General features: G+C 35.8%; 1 protein-coding gene and 1 pseudogene across 1 annotated transcript in view; both read left to right on the top strand.

Annotated features, from left to right (window-relative positions):
- Positions 1 to 20,070, top strand: part of LOC150102786 (ionotropic receptor coreceptor Ir76b-like) — a 51,162-nt gene that overhangs the window by 24,781 nt on the left and 6,311 nt on the right. The window contains exons 7-8 of the mRNA XM_090398741.1: positions 2,833 to 2,935; positions 18,347 to 18,515. Of these exons, the coding sequence (XP_090254867.1) occupies positions 2,833 to 2,935; positions 18,347 to 18,515 (272 nt within the window). The remainder of the gene's footprint in view (positions 1 to 2,832; positions 2,936 to 18,346; positions 18,516 to 20,070) is intronic.
- On the top strand, positions 18,895 to 19,011 carry LOC150102787 (5S ribosomal RNA; annotated as a pseudogene).

The raw sequence follows: 20,070 nt of genomic DNA on the forward strand, positions 1-20,070 counted from the left end.
CTCAGTAGAGGAATTAGGGGGGGGGGGGGACTAGACTGATCAGTAATTTGAGGTATGCTGATGATACAGTGCTCTCTAATGACAAGGAAGAACTAGGACAAATTCTTGATAAAGTTATCAAGAATTTGTCCTGGGATCTATTATTAATGTGAGGAATTGCTGTCCAGAAGACGTCAGAAGTAGAAGATTAGGAACGGCTAAAAAGAACAGCCAGAGACTTGTCTAAAAATCTGGAAGGATGAATCTATCTCCATGGGAAAAAAGTTGAGGATTTTGAATGCAGCTGTTTTTCCAACAGCAACTCATGGATGTGAGACTTTGAACCTTAAGGTTCAAAGTCTCACATTCAAAGGAAAGGATATCTGCTTTTAAGATATCTTTAAATTGATATTACAGAAGGCTATTGAGGATATCATATACTTGAAAGGCGTACAAATGAATCGGTTTTAGAAACGATCAGTAGAAATTTAAGACTCCTTAAAGATATTGACAGAAGAAAGTTAAAATATTTTGGACATGCTGAAAGGATGCCTTGTCAGAACAGTAATAGAAGACAAATGTTCATCTATGTAGAGTGCATGACCTTCAGAGAGTTGAAACCTCCAGAAAAGCATGCAACAGTACTACATAGCGAGGACTGGTGTGGCACATAACCGAGCATTGGATGATAATACCACATCTGTGGATGTCCAATGAATAGAAGAAGAAGGTGAGTGATCATGCCGTGCTTTTGTGGGAAGTATCTAATTATATTGATGTTCTAATTTCAACAAGCTAGAAATTATGATCAACTTAGGAGAATGCTATCTTTGGTCCCATAATATCAGTTGCTGAATGGGGGAAATGTCAAAATGCATGGGAATCTTTTGAAAAAGTGCTTAAATGAGCCGGTATCTGAATGTATCTAGACGTCTAGGAATAAATTGGGTGGGAGTGAAATGGATGTGCAAACCTGTTAAGCAAGAAGAGATCCAAAAGAAGGTAATGTGGGAAGAATATCATGAGAATAAGAGTGAGAGGAATTATGAAATAAATAAAGAGCAGGCCAGAAAATTAACGAGTGTTGTGCAGGAAGCTAAATCGGAGTAGGAAAAGAAATCTTTGCAGGCTAAAGGCAATTTAAAAGGATTTTATCGCTATACCTCAAGCAAAAGAAAGAAAGAATGAATGAATGATTGTGGAAGAATAACTGTACTGAATACAGATGGTACTCTAGTGTCAGAAGTGATGAAATTGTTGAATTGAGTGCTCACTTTGCTAAGGTATATAACATGGTGCACAGTGCAATTGCTGAATTATACGAAGAGTTAGAGGTGCATGAAAATGAGGCTGAAGAGATGTTGTATAACCTGGATAAGAAGATGTCAATAGGGACAGATGGAATATCAGCACGTTTGGAAAACGAGTGTGTTCAGTCGAATTGGCTAGGTCTTTCACAAGTTTGTATAAGTTGAGTCTCAGCTCAGGAATGATACCATTGATATGGAAGAAATGAAAGACAGCTCCACTGTATAAGGGTGGTGCAAAACACTGCTGCATAAACTGGAGAATATGGGATTGAAATATAAACTATTGACTTAGATAAGTGAATAGTTGACAGACAGATATCAAAATGTGGTATACGGTAGGTGTGAATCTGCCAGATTTAAGGTGACCAATGGTATACCTCGGGGTTCAGTCTTTGGGCTACTGTTGTTCAATATATACATTAATGACATTAGAAAGGGTCTAATTGCAACTGTTTGCCGATGATGCGAAGATACGCAGGCAATTACGGATACTACTGATATCCAGTGCATACAAATTGATTTGAATAGACTGGAAATTTGGGAAAACGAAAATGGCTTCAGTTTAAATTTTGGAAATGTAAAGTTATGCACTCTGTTGTGATAAAATTTCTAGCGGCATATTAGAATATATTAGCGGGTTTATGCTACAAGAATCTAATGAGGCTTAGGATCTTGGCGAAATGGCGGATAGGAATTTGAAATTCAAAGCTCACAAAGCAAAAGTTGCAGATACAACTCAGGGGCTAACTGCGATGTTGAAGCGACCTTCACATGTAAGGAATTCACTGTCATTTTGCCTCTTTATAAGGCCTTATAAGACCGACCACACCTGGACTGATGTGCTCAGATTTGGTCACCCAGCTTTTAACGGGATAAAGAAGCTGTGTGAAAGGGTGCAAAGAAGAGTTAAGTTGCAAAGATTATATCGGGATTATGGGAATTAGATTATGAGGACAAATTGGATGTATATGGATTACTCTGGTTAACAAGAGAAATGGTAGTGATATGACAGAGGATACTAAACTTCTGATTGGGTCTTACTGGATATTAAATGATGAAATTTTTCGTTATATGGAAGGTGGGGAGAGAACACTCGGCATCCATGGAAGTTAAGTTGGTTCGCAATCAAAAGGGATGAGAGCTACGTTTTTATCTCACAGAACAGTGAGTGAGTGGAATAGTTTGCCTTTAGAGGTAGAATGCATTTGGTGTGAATTAATTTAAGGGAAGGCACGACAGCTGGTTTGAGTGATGTATAGCCTCCCTTGATGAGTCCTTGACTCGCTGTTAAACCAAATATTAGGTAAATGCCTTCGCATTCTAACTTTCTTGCAATGTAGTATATCAAGATATTATATATATATATATATATATATATATATATAATTTCACAAAAGTTATTCTAAAAATGTACTACTGATATCAGAAATAAATATGAAGATACAATGAAGTTCATTTCACTCAAAAATATGTTATTAGAATCTAAACTAAAGATTTCATTCGTTAATCGAGTTTATATCTCAAGTGTTTATCATTCTGGTAGACAGGTGATGGAAATTTCGCTAAACTTCGCAAATCTATGGCAGAAGGAAGAGGAAAAGAACTACAACATGAAGAAGAAGTCATAGGATACGTGATGGGAAAAGGTAGGAAGCATATAGTAATGAAACTTTAATCATAATCTAAATCGAAAAAGCAAATTTACTACTACGTTTACATTGATCACAGCAGGAAAACACTAATTCAAAAACATGTGCATAATCTTCAATGCAGCAATTAATACTAGGATGTTTCAACTCACAAACAACCACCTTTATCCACGACCAAACAGAGGAACAAAGTAATCAATTACTTTCTTAAGCACGATCTGCTTTCCTAATGAAATTCGTTTCTCTCATTAGGAAAGTAGATGTTTCTGGCATTTTCACGGTAGACGGAAATCCGCTTTGTAATTCACGAGCCCACCAACAGCTATCGTTTGCTATCAGTGATTCTTAGCTTTCGTATTGATCGGTCACTTTCTCATGTAACCACCTAATTAGCGAAACAGGAATGTAGTAAGAAGTTTAACGTCATTCCCGAATCTTGCAGCAACTTGATTACTTTGCCTCACACAAAATACGTCTAAGTTGTCGTTTCCACTAGTCGCCTCCTCCTCCACTTTCTTCGTCAACAAACTAACACACATACTTAGAATACAATAGCATTAGAACAGCAATTAGAAATAAAGTGGTCTCGCTTTATATTCCTTTAGGCATAAACAATTGCCGTGGCTATACGTGCATAAAACAAACCCATAATATATTTGGAGCTTAGAAAACTGTGTAAAATTAGTACACTGTCCTCGACAATTTGCACAAAACTCTGGCTTTTTTCGTGTGGTTAATTTGTTGGAACTTTTGGACCAATCCTTCGATGTGGCAGAGATTCAAATTCGTCAAAACTTTCTGGCAAATCTGTGTTTGTAGATTCAGCTATTACACATACCTACACTACCATCCTTTGAAATCCCAATATTCAAAGCAATGTTTTAATGGCATTTCCATTACTGTTTTTAGAACATGTTAAAATGTGCTTTCAGTTGGAAAACTGACTCAAAAATATGCTTTCAGAGATTTCTTTATGACATATCCAGATGAAAGCATATGTTTGTCCACTATGAAAATTTCCATCACTGGACCATTACCACCAAATTGTGCATATTCTGTTGACAAATGGGAAGAGAATGTAGAATGTTTGAAGGTTTTTTTTTTTTATTCTCTAGGTAGTGCTCTTTGCAGCACCCCCAACATAATGGTAAAGGGTGCTCACAACAGCTTTTTTAAACTGGATGGAAAAGGGAGTTATTTAGATCTGAATCACTACCTTATATTATATATAGCTCGGTAAATAGATAAACAGAAAAAAAAACGAATTACAGTTAACAAAACAGTACAGATTTGTGAAACTTAACTTCAGACAAAAGTATTAAATTCAGATATTAACTGCGAACAATCTAAGTGTACAATAATCAGTTCCTTTTGTTTATGTTTCTGGTTGAAATATCACAAGTAGTGTTGCCAAATGAAAATGACTAAACACAGTTAAATCTTTAAAAAAAAAAAAGAGCTGAAAAGAGCTAAAAAGGAGTTAAAAATAAAAATTTGAAGCTAAAATTTTTAAAAGTAGTAGCTGATACTGTTAAGTCACTTACTGTATTCAAGTTGAAGTGATACTTGCGTCTAAATACATCTTCCGTGTTGTCTTCTGCGCTTAATTCACCCACGTTTTCCCTTAGATTTTCAGCTTTATTATATGTGGGCATCGTTCCAATATTACTCAGTGTTGATGCTGGTAAATGATAGTCTGTACAGCACTTGTTGTTACGCCTGAGGCCATACTTGACTGACAAAATGGCTGTCAGCATTGGCACTTTCATCTTGTTTCTTAATTTAGTTTTAACTACATTAATGGAACTAAATATTCGTTCAATTTCCGCATTACAATTTGGCAGTATTAATAAATTTATTGCACACCGAGCAATTTCTTTAAATGGATTCATTCCAGATGCATCTTTATATTCTTGTACTTCGGTCCAGAATAGCTCATTGTTTTCTATATTTGTCCATTTATTTAAGTGGATAGTACTGTACTGGTATTCAGCAGCAGCAACATCTTTTTCTGTTTTCAGCATTATTTCTAAGATGGGAGTAGCAGGTTGTTTTATATATTTTAGGATATTGTCAACAGAAAAAGAAGACATCATTCTTAAAATATTCAAGTTTTCAGGCAACCTTTGATTAAGCTGTTTGAAGAAACCAAGAAGAAACTGTCTTCCTCTACTTCTAAGATTTCGCTCATCATTTTGGCATTGTTTTCTTTTGTATCATCAACTCTGAAATTTTTATTTCAAATCTGTAACCAAGATTTGGACCGAGATCCAAATAGCCATCAATCTCTGACTCTAGAGGGTCGACTGTAGATGATGGTAGCAGTAACATATTAGCAATAGAGCGAATCAAACGAGAATGGTCTTCAAACAATCTCATCTTATCCGCAGGTACAACAGATTCCTTTCATCTTTGTACATATCCCACAAAATTTGAGCTTTATAACATTTCTCAGTCATACTCACGACTTCGAAGTGGGTTTTAAATTCCAATCACTGGCTGAGAATTCTGTCTACTGCAGATTCAATGGAGGGCCACCTTGTTGCGCAATTGCTTACAATTTTCAGAGGAGCATCATTTTCGTTGATAGTTTGATACAGCTCTTTGTATGCTGCTTGTCGTCAAGAAGAATGTGAAAATTACATTCTTCTTCAAGAATTCGGCAACTAAAAATTCTAATTTTCTTGGGAGAGATTCTGCACAAGTGTGAGAAATTGCCAGTTGTAGTGAATGGCATACACATCTAATTAAAATTAAGGAGGGAATATATGCCTTCAGTTGTTCATAAACGCCATTATTGACACCAACCGTAACACTGGCATTGTCTTTACCGATTGCAATGAGATTTTTAATGTCCAGTTTCTTGGTCAAGAACTCTTTTTTCATGCAGCCACAATACCACTAGCGTCACACTTTTCTAGAACTATCATGCTCAGAAATGTATGCATAATTTTGTTGAATTTCCTGCTATAATAAATGATGGCCATTCCTAAAATTTTATTCACTGTGATATTCACTTGTAAATATCACAGTGAATTTACAAGTAATGTAAATTTTATTCACTGTGATATTCACTTGCTAATAGACGAATCATTCGATTCGTCTATTAGCAAGCTGAAATTTTCATCTCTAATGTCCGCAATTAGATCTTCTTCAAAATGTCCACTTAGAATATTCTTTACAATTGCTGAGCACTTAGTTCGGTGCATTTTTACCTTTGGCATAATTTGACTATCTGGGATGATATTTTTGCAAAGATCTACTAGATGATCACAACTGTTGAATGATGAGTGACAACGAAGAAATAATGCTAACCTACCTTCAAAGTTCGCGGTCTCATCACTTTTTCACAAGCATATTTGTAATAGGAACAGTCTTATATGGAACTACAGCAAGATGTTTCTTAGTTTCGCTGTGCTTTATAAGCTGACCATATTTAGCAGCTATATTACATCTGCAAAAACTTACAGTGGCCTTTTGTAGCGTCACCGGGAACTTCACACAACCATTTACTAAACATTCCCATTTGCAACCACTCCCTCCTAAATTTTTGCTTGCAAGCTTTAGTTTTCTCTTTGCTCATTTTTGAAGAAGGGTATACAACTCTTTACTGCAGCGAATTACGATCAGTCTTTGAAAACTTCCCACTCGTAATCATAACTACCAACCTGAACACTGTGCAAAGACTAACTTGTAGCGGTGCTATCAACTTTAAAACGACAAAATGGTATTCTACTTTTCTACTTTGCTACTGTTTCTCTTAATATTCCTATTTTTTTTTTCTTCATCCCCTTGAAGCAAGCATTCAGTTATACATAAAACAAAATAAAAATTTCCCGATCAATTTCAGGGGTATAAAAATGATGATTACTAGATGAATGTACGGTGTGCTGGGGGGGGGAATAATTTACCTATAGGCCATGAAAACTGTTCCGATACCACCTCCGTTCTTTTAAGCTTGAGTGCTAATTATCGCTTAGATTTTCACATGAAAATGTGTGATGCTAGATTTCTAATAATCTTACAAAATTATCTTAACGGTGACAATTCTACCCAATTAGAAACGCCTGAGCACTCAAAATGTATTTCTTTATACTGTATCTGATTGCAGTTTTATGCTGAAGCGAAGATCGGAGAATTCATGTTCTGTTTCTTGATGTTTAATAGCTGAAGCTCCCTGCTAAATATATAAATATCATATATGCAAATTCTACGAAATCTTCCACTTTTAACAACTCGATGACTTTTAGCATTGACGGAAGCACATACTGAGATATATCTTCACCATGATACATGAACTAACCTATCGACTTCAAGTCGGTAAACTACGCATTTAAAAGGGTTCTCTAAAAATAAGCTATGGAGAAAAGGTCTCTCTGTAGACAGAAGGGTCATTAGTTCATATACTAATGTCAAATCAACTAGGCATTCACTAGTAAGTAATGGGTCAAAAGCAGTCAACATATTAGATTTATAATTACACCCCCATACAAATTTGTTGCGACCCTAGTATCATGTTTTGTTTCATTAATGATTCAAAATTAATAACACTGCTATGCAATGCATTGAACGAGAAAAAAGCTCCTCAGTACATCCAAAATATTTCTTAAGCTATTACACCTTCAATGAGGCCTCTCAACAGCATATAGCGGAAGCAAAACGTTAGCCGACAGTTCTAGCTGCAACTACAATTTTTTAAAGTAGAGTACTTACCGAAACTCATAAAACTTTTACACATATAGTCAAATGCTTCATCTCGCATATCCCAACATAAAAATATTCATTAAATCTTCTGCACTAAGTCTTATAAGAGTGTTCGGTTTTTGTTGTTGTTTTTTTTCATAACAAAACAACTCATTCTGCCATCCAATACGAAAACATTAGTCGTAAACACACCTATAATCACGTAAACTGTGAGATAAGGAAGAGAAAAGGAAAAATAGACACGTATTAACTATTCAGGCTAGTGCTAAAATTTAAAGAAAAATCACGGCTTTTTTTGCTGAGTTCAAAGGAACAAGACATAAATAAAGATATACGACATAAGCATTGTAAATTCATATTTGAACTTACCAAAGCTGTTTAATGGCACATACTGAGACTATAGGTTACAGAGTTTTGGTAGGCGCAGTGGGAAAATGTGATATGAAGTGAAATGTAGATGAGCTTAGTTTGCATTTTTTGTTGGGACGAGCGTTGCTGGTATTGGTTTTTCTTTTATGAACGTTTGTGTATATTGGCTTCACTGACTAAGTGATCAGATTAGCTTTCAAAAGCATCAGGCCAGATATATTTGCTTCTTGGCGCGCACGTTGATATTATTGGCTTTTCTGAATGTGATGGTGTGGAATTGAAAAATCAGCGATATGATATCTCTCAAACTCTGTTTATTGTTTTTTTTTTTAAGAATGCTTTTTGACAGTTCATAATAAAGCTGAGCAATGCAGCTCAAAATTTAAATTTCTCGATGATCATAAATCCGCAGATATGAAAAGTAGTTGCCTCATATTGAGACAAAAACAAGACCTCATTTCAGCCCTTGGTGTAAGTGACATTATGCAAAAATAAGGATCTCTTACGAAGGTAGAGAGATTTTTATTCCGGAAATGTGGTTTTTCATCCAACGTGCTGGCAAATCGACCATGAGAACAAAATTAAGACCAAAAAAAAAAACTATTTGTGGTGGTGTAGTAACGTCGTGGTACCACCACAAATAGTATTTGTGCTGGTATATACAATATTTGATACTGTAAGAATCTGGTCCCAGAGTAAGAAAACTGAAGTCTCGCTTCAATCATTGATGTTGGTGCCATTATACAGCTTTATGTAGCTTAAAATATGATTATTAAGAGAGACCTCCGGGGAGTCAGGAACTCATCGAAGGTGACCGTGCTATTCGCATCACTACTCTATGAGAGAAAAATCTAGCCTTCGCCCCTTCTTCACAGCATCCATTCTCAACTTCCATGGATGCAGTCGCGTCCTTTCCTCACCCTCCATAAAATGAAAAATTCCATCTACTGAAATTCTGTATAACCCTTTCCAAGGTTTGTAAGTCTCAATCATATCACTCCTCTTTCTCCGGTTAGCTACTGTTTGCAGCCGAAAAATTCTTAATCTGTCTTCATAATCAGTATTCCACAATCCTGATATGATTACACTCTCCCCACTGTATCAGAATTATCACGGAAACCAGACTCGCGCGTAATAGTCCACGTGAGGTCTTATCAAGGCCTTGTAAAGAGGCAAAATGACTTCTTTATCTTTACATGTCAGGATTCGTTTCAGCGTGGAAATTATTCTCTGAGTTGTATTTACAATTTTTGCTATATGACCCTAGAACTTCAACTTCCTATCTACTAAAACTCCAAAATCCCTAGCCTCATCGGTTTCTTCTAGCATAATCCCACCAATATAATACGACATTAGATATCTAGTCAAACCAAACTGCATAACCTTGCATTCATTAACATTGAAATGACACATTTTCACATGACGACAAATCCAGCTTACTTAAATCATTCTGCAAGTTGTGCATATCACCAGCACTCCTGCTTACCCTATCTTTACATCATCAGCAAATAGCTGAATGTCGCATGTCAACTTCCCAATGTCATTAATATACAAAATAAATAACAATGGACCAAGGACTGATCCTTGAAGCACACCACTTATCCATGCCAATAGTTTATAATCCAATCCCATATTCTCCAATTTATGCAACAAGCTTCCATGCTGTATTCTGTCAAAAGCCTTAGCAAAATCCAAAAATATCATGGTGTATTCAGTCTCCTGATCTAACTCAGTGGTAACATTATTAATGATGTGAGCAAATTTCTAATACCTTCCCTTACTAAATACATACTGTTCATTGCAAAGTACAAATTCTCAGTCAACTCATTTCTGAATGCAAGCCCTAACAACTTTTCCAAAATCTTCACCACCACTCCTGAGATACTGATGGGTTGATAACTGGATACATCGGTCTTGCACCACCCTAAATACATTTTACTAAATACATACTGTTCATTCTTCTTCTTCTACGCGTTATTCCCACTTCCTGTGCAGGGTCCGCGTGTTATTTAGATGCGACTTCTTGTTAGTAATACTCCCAACCGACCCGTCGCCTGGTCTGCCGCTGGGGAGGATATTTTTGACTGTAGAGGCGTATGTTCACGGGGCCGGTTTGCCTGCTTGCGGGATGAAAAACGCCAGATAAACTGGCGGAAAAAACCCTACTAACCGCGCCCAAGACCGGCTAACTTGGCTATGCCTGAGGAAGATCCTCAAATTCCTCGTCTAGAGCGGGAATCGAACCTGGGACACTCCTTCCCCAGGCATATGGTTGCGAAGCGCAAAGCCACTAGGCTAACCGCGCGGTAAATACATACTGTTCATTGCAAAGTACAAATTCTCAGTCAACTCATTTCTGAATGCAAGCCCTAACAACTTTTCCAAAATCTTCACCACCACTCCTGAGATACTGATGGGTTGATAACCGGATACATCTGTCTTTGCACCACCCTTGTGCAATGGAATTACCATACATTCTTTCCACTCCTGCGGAATCTTTGAGACTCAAATTATATAGCCTGGTCAAGGTTATAGCCAGTTTAGCTGAACAGTCTTTTAGCATCTGTGCTGATATTCATCAGTTCTTATTGCAGAATTCTTAATCAGTTTGTGCAACAGCTCTAATACTTCCTCCTCGTCCACATGAGTTTTCTCATATGCTGAAGAGGTAGCGGCGAGTTCAATGTTGCATATATCAGATTGATAGCTTTTAGCAAAATGGCTGCTCATTAGCTGCATCCGTCCCCCGCATACTATCCGTATTCTGTAGAGTTATTCTTTCAAATTCATACTTTCTTTTATTTGCAGCATAATAACAGAATTATTTTGGGTTCTCTTTAACTTGCAGAGCCAGTTTCTTTTCACACTCGAACTTAGCTTTCCGTACAACACTTGTAACTCTTCTGGCTTGCTGCTTATAATTATCATAACTAACATCATCCTTATGCACACGATATTCATATCATCTTTTTCTTACAAATATATTGCTTAATTAGATTACACATACATTTCACACCTACTTTATTTATTCTTCGAACTCTAGGGACGCATTCTGATATCTGATCATTTAAGCATTTTTTAAACACTTCCCACGCACTGTCGATATCCTTTCCATCCAATAACTGATACCATGGCACAGAACCCTTAGGTAGTCATCAAATGGCTTAAGGTAAATCAGATGATACACGCTGTATGTGTGGGGAAAGGAGAGTGGGAGAGGAGCATGAGATCATGACCTCTCTTCTCATATTTGATTTTCTCTGAACAGCTTTATTTCTCTTAAGTGCTGACGAATATTCGATTAATGGCCTTCGCACACTGGATTTTATTAATAAAACTTTAATCCAGATCACTACTGCTATAATAAGCAAGCAAGTATACAGTATAAATTTTTCTTCGGGTAACTGATAGCATGTTGTATGGACATTGAAAATAATTGACATACTGAGTTTTTTTTTTTTTTTTGTTAAGTGATTCAAGCAGATTTCTTTGAATTATTCAACGTTCCATATAGTGAATGAGATAAAATTCATTGATTACATGTGAACTTAACGAATAATTTAGACACCAAAAAGACTCATGTACCACCGTGGAAGAAATTTTGAATTTTTACTTCAAGCACTGAATAAATGAGCATCGCAGCTTCCTTTTCTTAAATTGATAGAATTCTCGTTTATCTTTTATATGCTCTTCTTGACTGTTGAAAAGAAGCTAATCGCATTTTAGTGGCACATGCACTGTACTAAGTACTTAAAAAGGTAATTATGACATGATTTCAATACAAGAACTAAAATGCAAAAAAAACGATATATGCTACCTTATATATATATATTCATGAATGTTTTCATTCACTGACTGACTGCTGCCAATCCGTTAACATTTCATATATTATTTAATCGATGCTACATTTTCTTCCCAATTTAAACTTCATTCCTACCTTCTATGGTGTAACTCGCGCTCGTTTATCAGCTGGAAATCAGAATATCAAACATCGAGAGTTATACATAAACAAACGGTCAAATCTATATAAATCGTGATCAAAAATACATCACTTGCACACCCTCTAAAATTTTACAGAAACTGCATTTCTTCTTAAGTTATCACGATATAATTTCAGGAAACTATGCTATTAAAAATTAACATGAATTTTATTAACTGCTTAGCGATCTCCTTTTCTTACACACCATCTTTAAAAGTATTTCTGTTCCCGAAAAACAAGATTTCCTTTGTAATCTGTAAGCAATACAGTTGTCATATATTTGATGACACATAACACTTCGTATTAAAGTATCTCGATCATATAAAAATAATTCTATAGCGCATGGGAGTTGATTATTCAAATTGATTGATCTTTACAAAATAAACCAAAACAATAAAAACCGGAAAAATCAGCTCGTTATTAAGTTTTTCCAGAAAAAATAAATAAATAAAATAATAGTAATAATTCGAGTTTCATTGTTCTAGCACTTAAAAATCTCGATTTCTCATTAGCACTATTGAAGGCATAAAATGCGTTATCCACAAACAAAATTTCGGAAATCCTAAGATAGATATGGGAAAATGTCTTCGTAAGCGCTCCTTAGTTATGTTTGAAGGCACTTCCAAGCGTAATGCCGAAAAATCACGACATATATCCCTTGGGTGGAAACATGTAGGTGTTCCATTCCTGTTTACGATGCGAGGAATCTTTATAGAGTAGGTTGCTTAGATTATGCAAAATAAACTAAATCTATAATTCTAGTGTATTATTTTTGCAGATTGTAAACTTTTTTTTTTTTGATAACGTAACTCCTTATCTACGTCAAGTTTGTAAACTTATAGAACATTAATACCATGGGGTGAACTAAGGGTTTTTTTCTATTTTATATATATATAAAATCGGAAACTCTGCTCTAGACACCAAACACGGAACTTTTTCAGGCCGCTTTAGATGTTCAAAAAGTAGGGCAATGGTCTCACACCGTGTGATGAAATTCGGCTCCCACTTAAAGACAATCACGTAGATATTTACATATTCTGTAGTTACATTTTGTTAGAAATGAAATGACTATCACCTCCGTATGTCAGAACAAGCTTATAGTTTACTGAAAAGCCGTTATAAATGTTGCTCTTTTACTATGATGGAAATGAACCATAAAGTGGAGTGTTACAACTAAGTCATCATCACTCAATGATAGTCTACCTACAAACTTTATGATTGTTTTACAACTAAAGGTGAATTAGCTGATCTCATGCAAATTCCTCCCCCCACCACACACCAAATGACCCAAAAAGACATTACAATTAACAGACATAATACACTCACCTGAGTGGTGCGGGCCGTTACTTACTTTATATTATTCACTAAAATTCAGAAAATACTTCTATTGGATATCTGATTCCCTGACACATGAATAGTGATCCTTTTCTGTAATGATAATTTGACCTGTTCAGTTCACTATATTACTCAGAACGTTCTTCTTCTTAAGTATTCTGCAATGAGCAGATTCTTCTCTTTGTAGCAAAAACTTTCCTCACACTTTCATCTGTACTGAGCCTTCTCTTTCAAGGTTGTGTACCTGTCTCCATTCAGCATGTCATCTAGCATTGTTTTCCTTATTCTCCATCTGGGTCTTTTTCTGTCCATTTTTCCTCCGATGGCATCTCTGATTATTCCATTTCCTATCAGAATATGTCCGATCCAGTTTCCCTTTCTTCTTTTTATCCTCTTTAACAGACTTCTTTCTTCTTCTACTCTTTTTAAGACCTCTTCATTAGTTATTTTATCTGTCCATTGGAGGATTTTTTCCATGCTTCTCAAATTCCACATCCCAAAGCTTTCCAAAATCTTAATTTCTTCTTTCTTCAAAGTCCAAGCTTCAGCTGCATAGAGGGCAACACTCCACACATAACATTTTGTTAGTCTTTTCTTCAGGTTTCTGTTCATTTTACTTCTGAATAAATTCCATTTTCTATTAAAGGCATCTCTTCCCATCACTATTCTTGCTTTTATGTCGCTTTTACATCTTCCATCACTGCTAATCACACTTCCTAGATATTTAAATGTCTTTACTTGATTCAATTTTTCTCCATTTATTGTGATATCCATATTTGCCTCTTTCCTTGCTATTTTCATTACCTTTGTTTTTCTTATGTTAATTTTCATTCCATAATTGATACAGGATTCCAGTAGTCTGTTCAACATATTACTGGAATCCTGAATATGTTCCGAATACATGTTAAACAAAATTGGTGACAGAATACAGCCTTGTTTTATTCCTCGTCCAATGATACCTGGTTCTGTTGTACCATATATGTCTTTCATCATGGCAGTTTGTCCCATATATAGTGAAATAATTTGCCTTTTGTCTTTCCAATTTATACCAATCTTTTCCATTACTTCCACCACCTTATCCCATTTTAAAAAATCAAAAGCGGTTTCAAAATCTATATAACAGATATTAACCTCTTCATTCATTTCCAGACTTCTTTCGCTTATTATTCTTAACAGTCCAATCGCATCTCTTGTTCCCCTACCCTTCCTGAAACCAAACTGATCTTCTCCAAGAAATTCTTCCACCTTAGATGCAATTCGCCGTGATAGTATTCTCGTAAGTATTTTTGAAGTATGGGAAATGAGGCTTATTGTTCTAAAATCCTTGCAGTTCACTGCATTACTTTTCTTTAGTATAGGTATAAATATTAAGGTCATAAAATATTTTGGTAATTCTCCTTTGTTATAAATTAAATTTATTATTTTGGTTATTTCTTCAGTTCCTTTCTTCTGGAGCTGTTTCGGGAATTCTGCAAGTATTTCATCTATTCCTTTCTACTTCTATCTTCAAAATCTCTGGGCCTAGTTCATCTTCATTTACCTTCTATCTTCTAATGGCAACTCACATTTGGTCTATTTTCCTTGTCATATAGATCTTCAATGTATTCTTTCCATCTCAGCAGGATTTTATCTTCTTCAGTTATGATTTTCTCATTCTTATTTTCTATGCCTCTAGCTCGAATTCCATTTCTCTTGTGATTCGTGCTTCTTGCTTTTTCGTACAAAAGATCATACTTAGAATGTTACAGGATGAATAATTCTAGTTTATGAAATATGGAATGGGATAGTATGTGAATGAAGATTCCCCTCCTCTCAAAGATATGTTTTAATAAAGAAGGTGACTTTTCAAAGTGACGGGTGATTCGGTGCCAACCAGCAGTTTAATACAGCAGTATCATAAGTTAAGTGAATAAATTTAAAAAAAAAAAAAATTGCACAGCAGAAAGTTTGAGTATTTAGTATCATTAAAACCTTAAAATCACAAATTCCTAGTAAAAAAGACCAGTGCACGAATCGACAGTTCCAGTAACTTTAAGTTGGTTATCTTGGAGTTAAATGCCGAAATAACTAATGCTATGAGACCAGTGTATTTTGTACGCTAATTAAGTCCTCGCCAGTTCTGCAGGATGGTGAACGGGAATTTCTGGAAGAAAAATACCATTTATCTCCACAGAAAATTGACTAATTCATCTTCAATTCAAATTATCATCTTTTCTATTAAAGGGCATCATCATTACTGGACTACGAGAACGGATCCAAGTCAATTTGTGGTTGTGGAACAACTTCAATAAGTCCATGAGTTCACGAACCTCCTATCACTGGTGAAACCCATTACCAATACGAAATGAATTCATTAGTCGTTTCCCAAAAAAAAAAAAAAAAAAGCAATAATACTGAGAAGAAAAGTTGAATTGGGTTATTTTGGCTGGTAGTACGACTGACGTAACTAAGGCCATCAGTACAGTATATTGTCTGTTACTGGCGTTTCTTCTGGCAGTTTTGCATGTTTCGAGGAACGTTTTATTAGATCAGCTAACTGACAGTGAACTAAAGTCTTATATTAGAGGGGAGAGGAGTGGAGGGGCAGTATCAGTAATATTGCCACATTCCAGCAAATGAATACAACACTGTCTTCGATCCTGTGGAGTCAATAATTCACTCACTCTAGATCATGATAAAAAAAAAAAAAAAAAAACAAGAATATCTCGCGGCATTCTGAGACAAAAGAAAGATCTGCGAATATTCAACATAGCGTAAATTTTCTTTGGACTAGAAGAATATTTCGCGACCAGCTACTGCGATATATAAACTACTTCGTCACTAAGAAACACTTTACCAAGGGATCTGTATAGTTAAAATTTATGAAATTCTCTTTGTACAAAGAAATGTACATTTATACTCAGGAAGTTCAATGCATCCCCAACTCGTGTAATGACATTGATATTCATCCTGTTCACATAGCAGATTGAAAAAAAGAAAAGATAAAGGCCAATAATCGCACTGTATTGGATCATTCTTTTTTTTAGTAAATTAGCACATATCTGTATGCTAATTTGCCAGATATAAGTTGTTAACAAAGTAGTTGGAACCCCAGTTAATCAACAATGTGTAGCAGCAACAAGATAAAGCTCCAGATACTGTCCTAACTGTGTACGAGTTTAGCAACGAGGCATGATCACTGAGAACCAGGATCTTAGTCCATTAGACAATTTCTTGCGGGGATTATATTTACATGTATATATCTGGACAGTACTTTTCACCCATGACGCATTAAAGAATGCTATGCTCTCTACCTAACAGTGACTCATGGGAAGAATATCACAGGACATGGACACGAATTATACTCTATCGCGATAATGAAAGACAGCATATAGATATGGCAGATTAACTCCTATGTACTATGCTCAAATTATTCAAATCGCAGAGGAATTCGTAGTCCACTCTGTAGACTGGAGAAAGAGAAATGCAATTAATTCTTGTCGTGGTCTTAATACACACGGAAATGAAAATCTGCTATGTGAACAGGATGAAAGACAACTGTCCCATCCCCCACTGCAAAAAATGACAAGATGTAAAACTAAAGAAGTTATAAAAGTTGGTCTTGGAGTAAGCAAACATTGGCTTTTGCCAAATAAGCTACAGAAGTAAGAAAAACTTGTATCCAGTTAACTCTTGTAGAATCTACGCAACGCAGATAGAGGAAGTACTGTATGTGTGTGTGTATATATATATATCTACCCTATAATATAAAATGATAAGCTTTTTTCGTAACGTTTTTGTGTCACGCTTTTTGTCAAGTTATTTGAAACGAGTGTCGTTCCGCCCCCTCGGTAGGCGCCAGGGAGCGGAACCCTCCTTTCGAGTTTTCAAAATTCGAGTCATCAGAATTCAGGGAGAACCGGCCTACCAGTCCGGAACTCAATGGGTTGGGCGCCGTAGGTGCCAGAGCCCCCAGTATACACACACACACACACACACACACAAAAAAAAAAACTATCCAGTAACAAATGTGGAAAACTATACAGCAAAGTAATAAGAACACTTACAGAAGATGAAAAAGATCATTACTATCAGGATAAGATTATAAAAATTAACAATAAGACAAGTTTATCAAATTTGTGAAAGCCACATCGATATCAATAGTAATGTTATCAGACTTCAAGTCAGTCATATGTTGTTTATTATCTCAACTACACTTCATTTGCCATATAGCTAGAATTTCCATCCACATTTTAAGGCACACAAGGGAACAACTGCAAGTAAATTCCATACTATCTGATTGTAAATTTCCAATGGAATTTTTTAAACGATAATTCCATCTCATAAAATCATGTTAAAATGTTAATATATTTCACATTTCCTATTGTGACTGAGTTAAGGATTAGATAATCCTGAAATACTAATCTAGAAATCGCACATTCACTTTTTTCCAAAGAACCAATATGCTTTCTCACTGCAGGCGGTGGAATCATATACCAGCTAATGATCATCACATAATATACCGCAGTGATTCAAGCTCAGGGAGTACAGGCTGGAGATCCCATCTACTTGACCACCCAAGAATAATGGCTTTCTAAATGAAAAATCATTACAAAGCCATTATTCCTTGTGAAATGGTAGACGCATATTGATGACCGAATAATCATGATTCTATATGGATTTGAGTATTCGAATTTATGAATGAACTGATTCAAGGTCTCGACTTAGGGGAACTAAATGCAAACAGGTATCCGTCATTCGTTTATATTCTGCTTTTGGTGTGTGCGTGGTAGTAACCTTCCGGTATTGGCTGCAATTTCTTGAGAAAAACAAGCTATATTTATTTACAAAGTAGTAATAAGCATTATATCACAAATGATCCAACTCATCTTTTCGATTGTTTGTGGCACAGTCAGTTCTTCCTGTCCCTCTTCGGTATCATTTAGAATGTTTAATATGCTGATATACAAACCAAATTAAGTTCAGGAATCTTGTTTACAATGCAAAATAGTATTCTCTGATCGTTGATTTTCTTGTTATAGGTTATGTGTATCTGGAGGACAGTTTAGTGCTGGAATATCTAGTAGCTAAAAACTTTATGGATACAAATGGTACATGTCAGCTAACAGTATCGAAAAAAATTTCATATGAAACTTCTTTCGGGTTTGCTTTCCCTAAAGACAGCCCTTATGGAAAAGATTTTAACAAATAGTAAGTATATTGTATAGCTTTATCCTCCACATACTGATATAAATTGTGCAATATCAAAATTATAAAATTAAACTTTTTTTAAAAAATTAAGTCCCCTTCTATAGGAAAGCTAGGACAAACAACATAATTAAACAGTCACAATTTTAAATGGAAATTTCACATTCATTTTAATATACCACATCAATGAAAAATTGTTCCTCTCTTCCTTAAGACATCGTGTGAATTTCCCTACTCAACAACATTTATTAGATCGTATCATAAAACTAACTGCAATAAAAATACCTGCGACAACATGAACAATTTATTAAAATTGATATTTGAAAATTATCGAACAGCTTGTTTCCTATTTTCATTATTAAGCAACATATTTCCAATGCCGGTCAGCGGCCAGATCGGTTTGAAAGCACCAGTTCTCGTTTGATCACTGAAGTTAAGCATACCTCAGCCCAGTCAGTACTTGGAAGGGTGAACCTGGGAACCCTGGGTGCTGCTGGCATTAATTAAGAGCCTATGTAGCTCAGTGGATGTGGCGTTTGAATACCACAGCGCTTGACCGCACGAAGGAAGACTTGGTTTCGAGTCTAGTCGGCGAATACAGGAAAATTTTCAAAGCCTTTTTTCGACTGGTTCCCGAGTTAGTCGATCTCTGGCACGGGCAAGCGGGTTTTTTCACCTGGAAACTCGGATTTTTCGTCCCGTAAATGCAAGGAAATCGACCGTAGAACCAACATTATTTCAGACATTAAATATATTGTGTTAGGGACCACGAGATGGCGGCACATGTTGAGCCGTCTCTCTTCACTGTGTGCCGCTTAATTAGTGATAGCCTTGGGCCATCTATCTCTGACTGGGTACCAGTGGAGATTGAACTGCCAACTCAGTCTCCAAAAGTTAGATAGGGCTAAAACGGCCTCGCCTACTATACGGGAATAAAAAGCGTTAGCTGATTTTTATTTTATTTTTTTATTTCCAATGCCACTGTACTATAACGACTAATACGCCAATTATCCAAGCTAGGAATAAGCCTTATCCACCAGATAAACCTACGAAGTGCTCTCACCATCGTCAATTTTCGATCCAGACAAGAACTATTCCTTATTTTCTCACCGTAAAAAACAAAATTCTCAATACCAATTTCATTTCAGTGATAACTTCTTAGAGAATCAGCCAGCAAACTATCAATATCTGCAGTTCTTCCCATGCAAATGAGAATTAAGAATACCTAGAAAGCAGTTTAATCATTGCTGTCTAAATTATATTTTCAGTTTCATATCTTCGTGTTTACACAACTCGCCAATTGCGAGACAGTCCAGTCGTGCTTAACGAATGACACAAGATGCGTTATGGTCAGAAAAAATGTCAAGCAGCGAAGACTTTTCGAGTCATCAGAGAAGGAAGTTGACAACTGAAAAGGAAAGCTAACTTAACATGGCTTTGATAATAGAACATTTAGTCCACTGTATATTAATAAGATAATCAGGAGAGAGTCGAAAAGATCCAGCTGAGGATAATCAAGTTGATATCTAGACTACGAAATCGTGCACATGAAGACAGA

The sequence above is a fragment of the Typopeltis vanoorti genome, chromosome 10 (assembly GCF_054136105.1).
Source record: "Typopeltis vanoorti isolate ZY-2024b chromosome 10, IOZ_Tvanoo_1.0, whole genome shotgun sequence".
Taxonomy (NCBI): domain Eukaryota; kingdom Metazoa; phylum Arthropoda; class Arachnida; order Uropygi; family Thelyphonidae; genus Typopeltis; species Typopeltis vanoorti.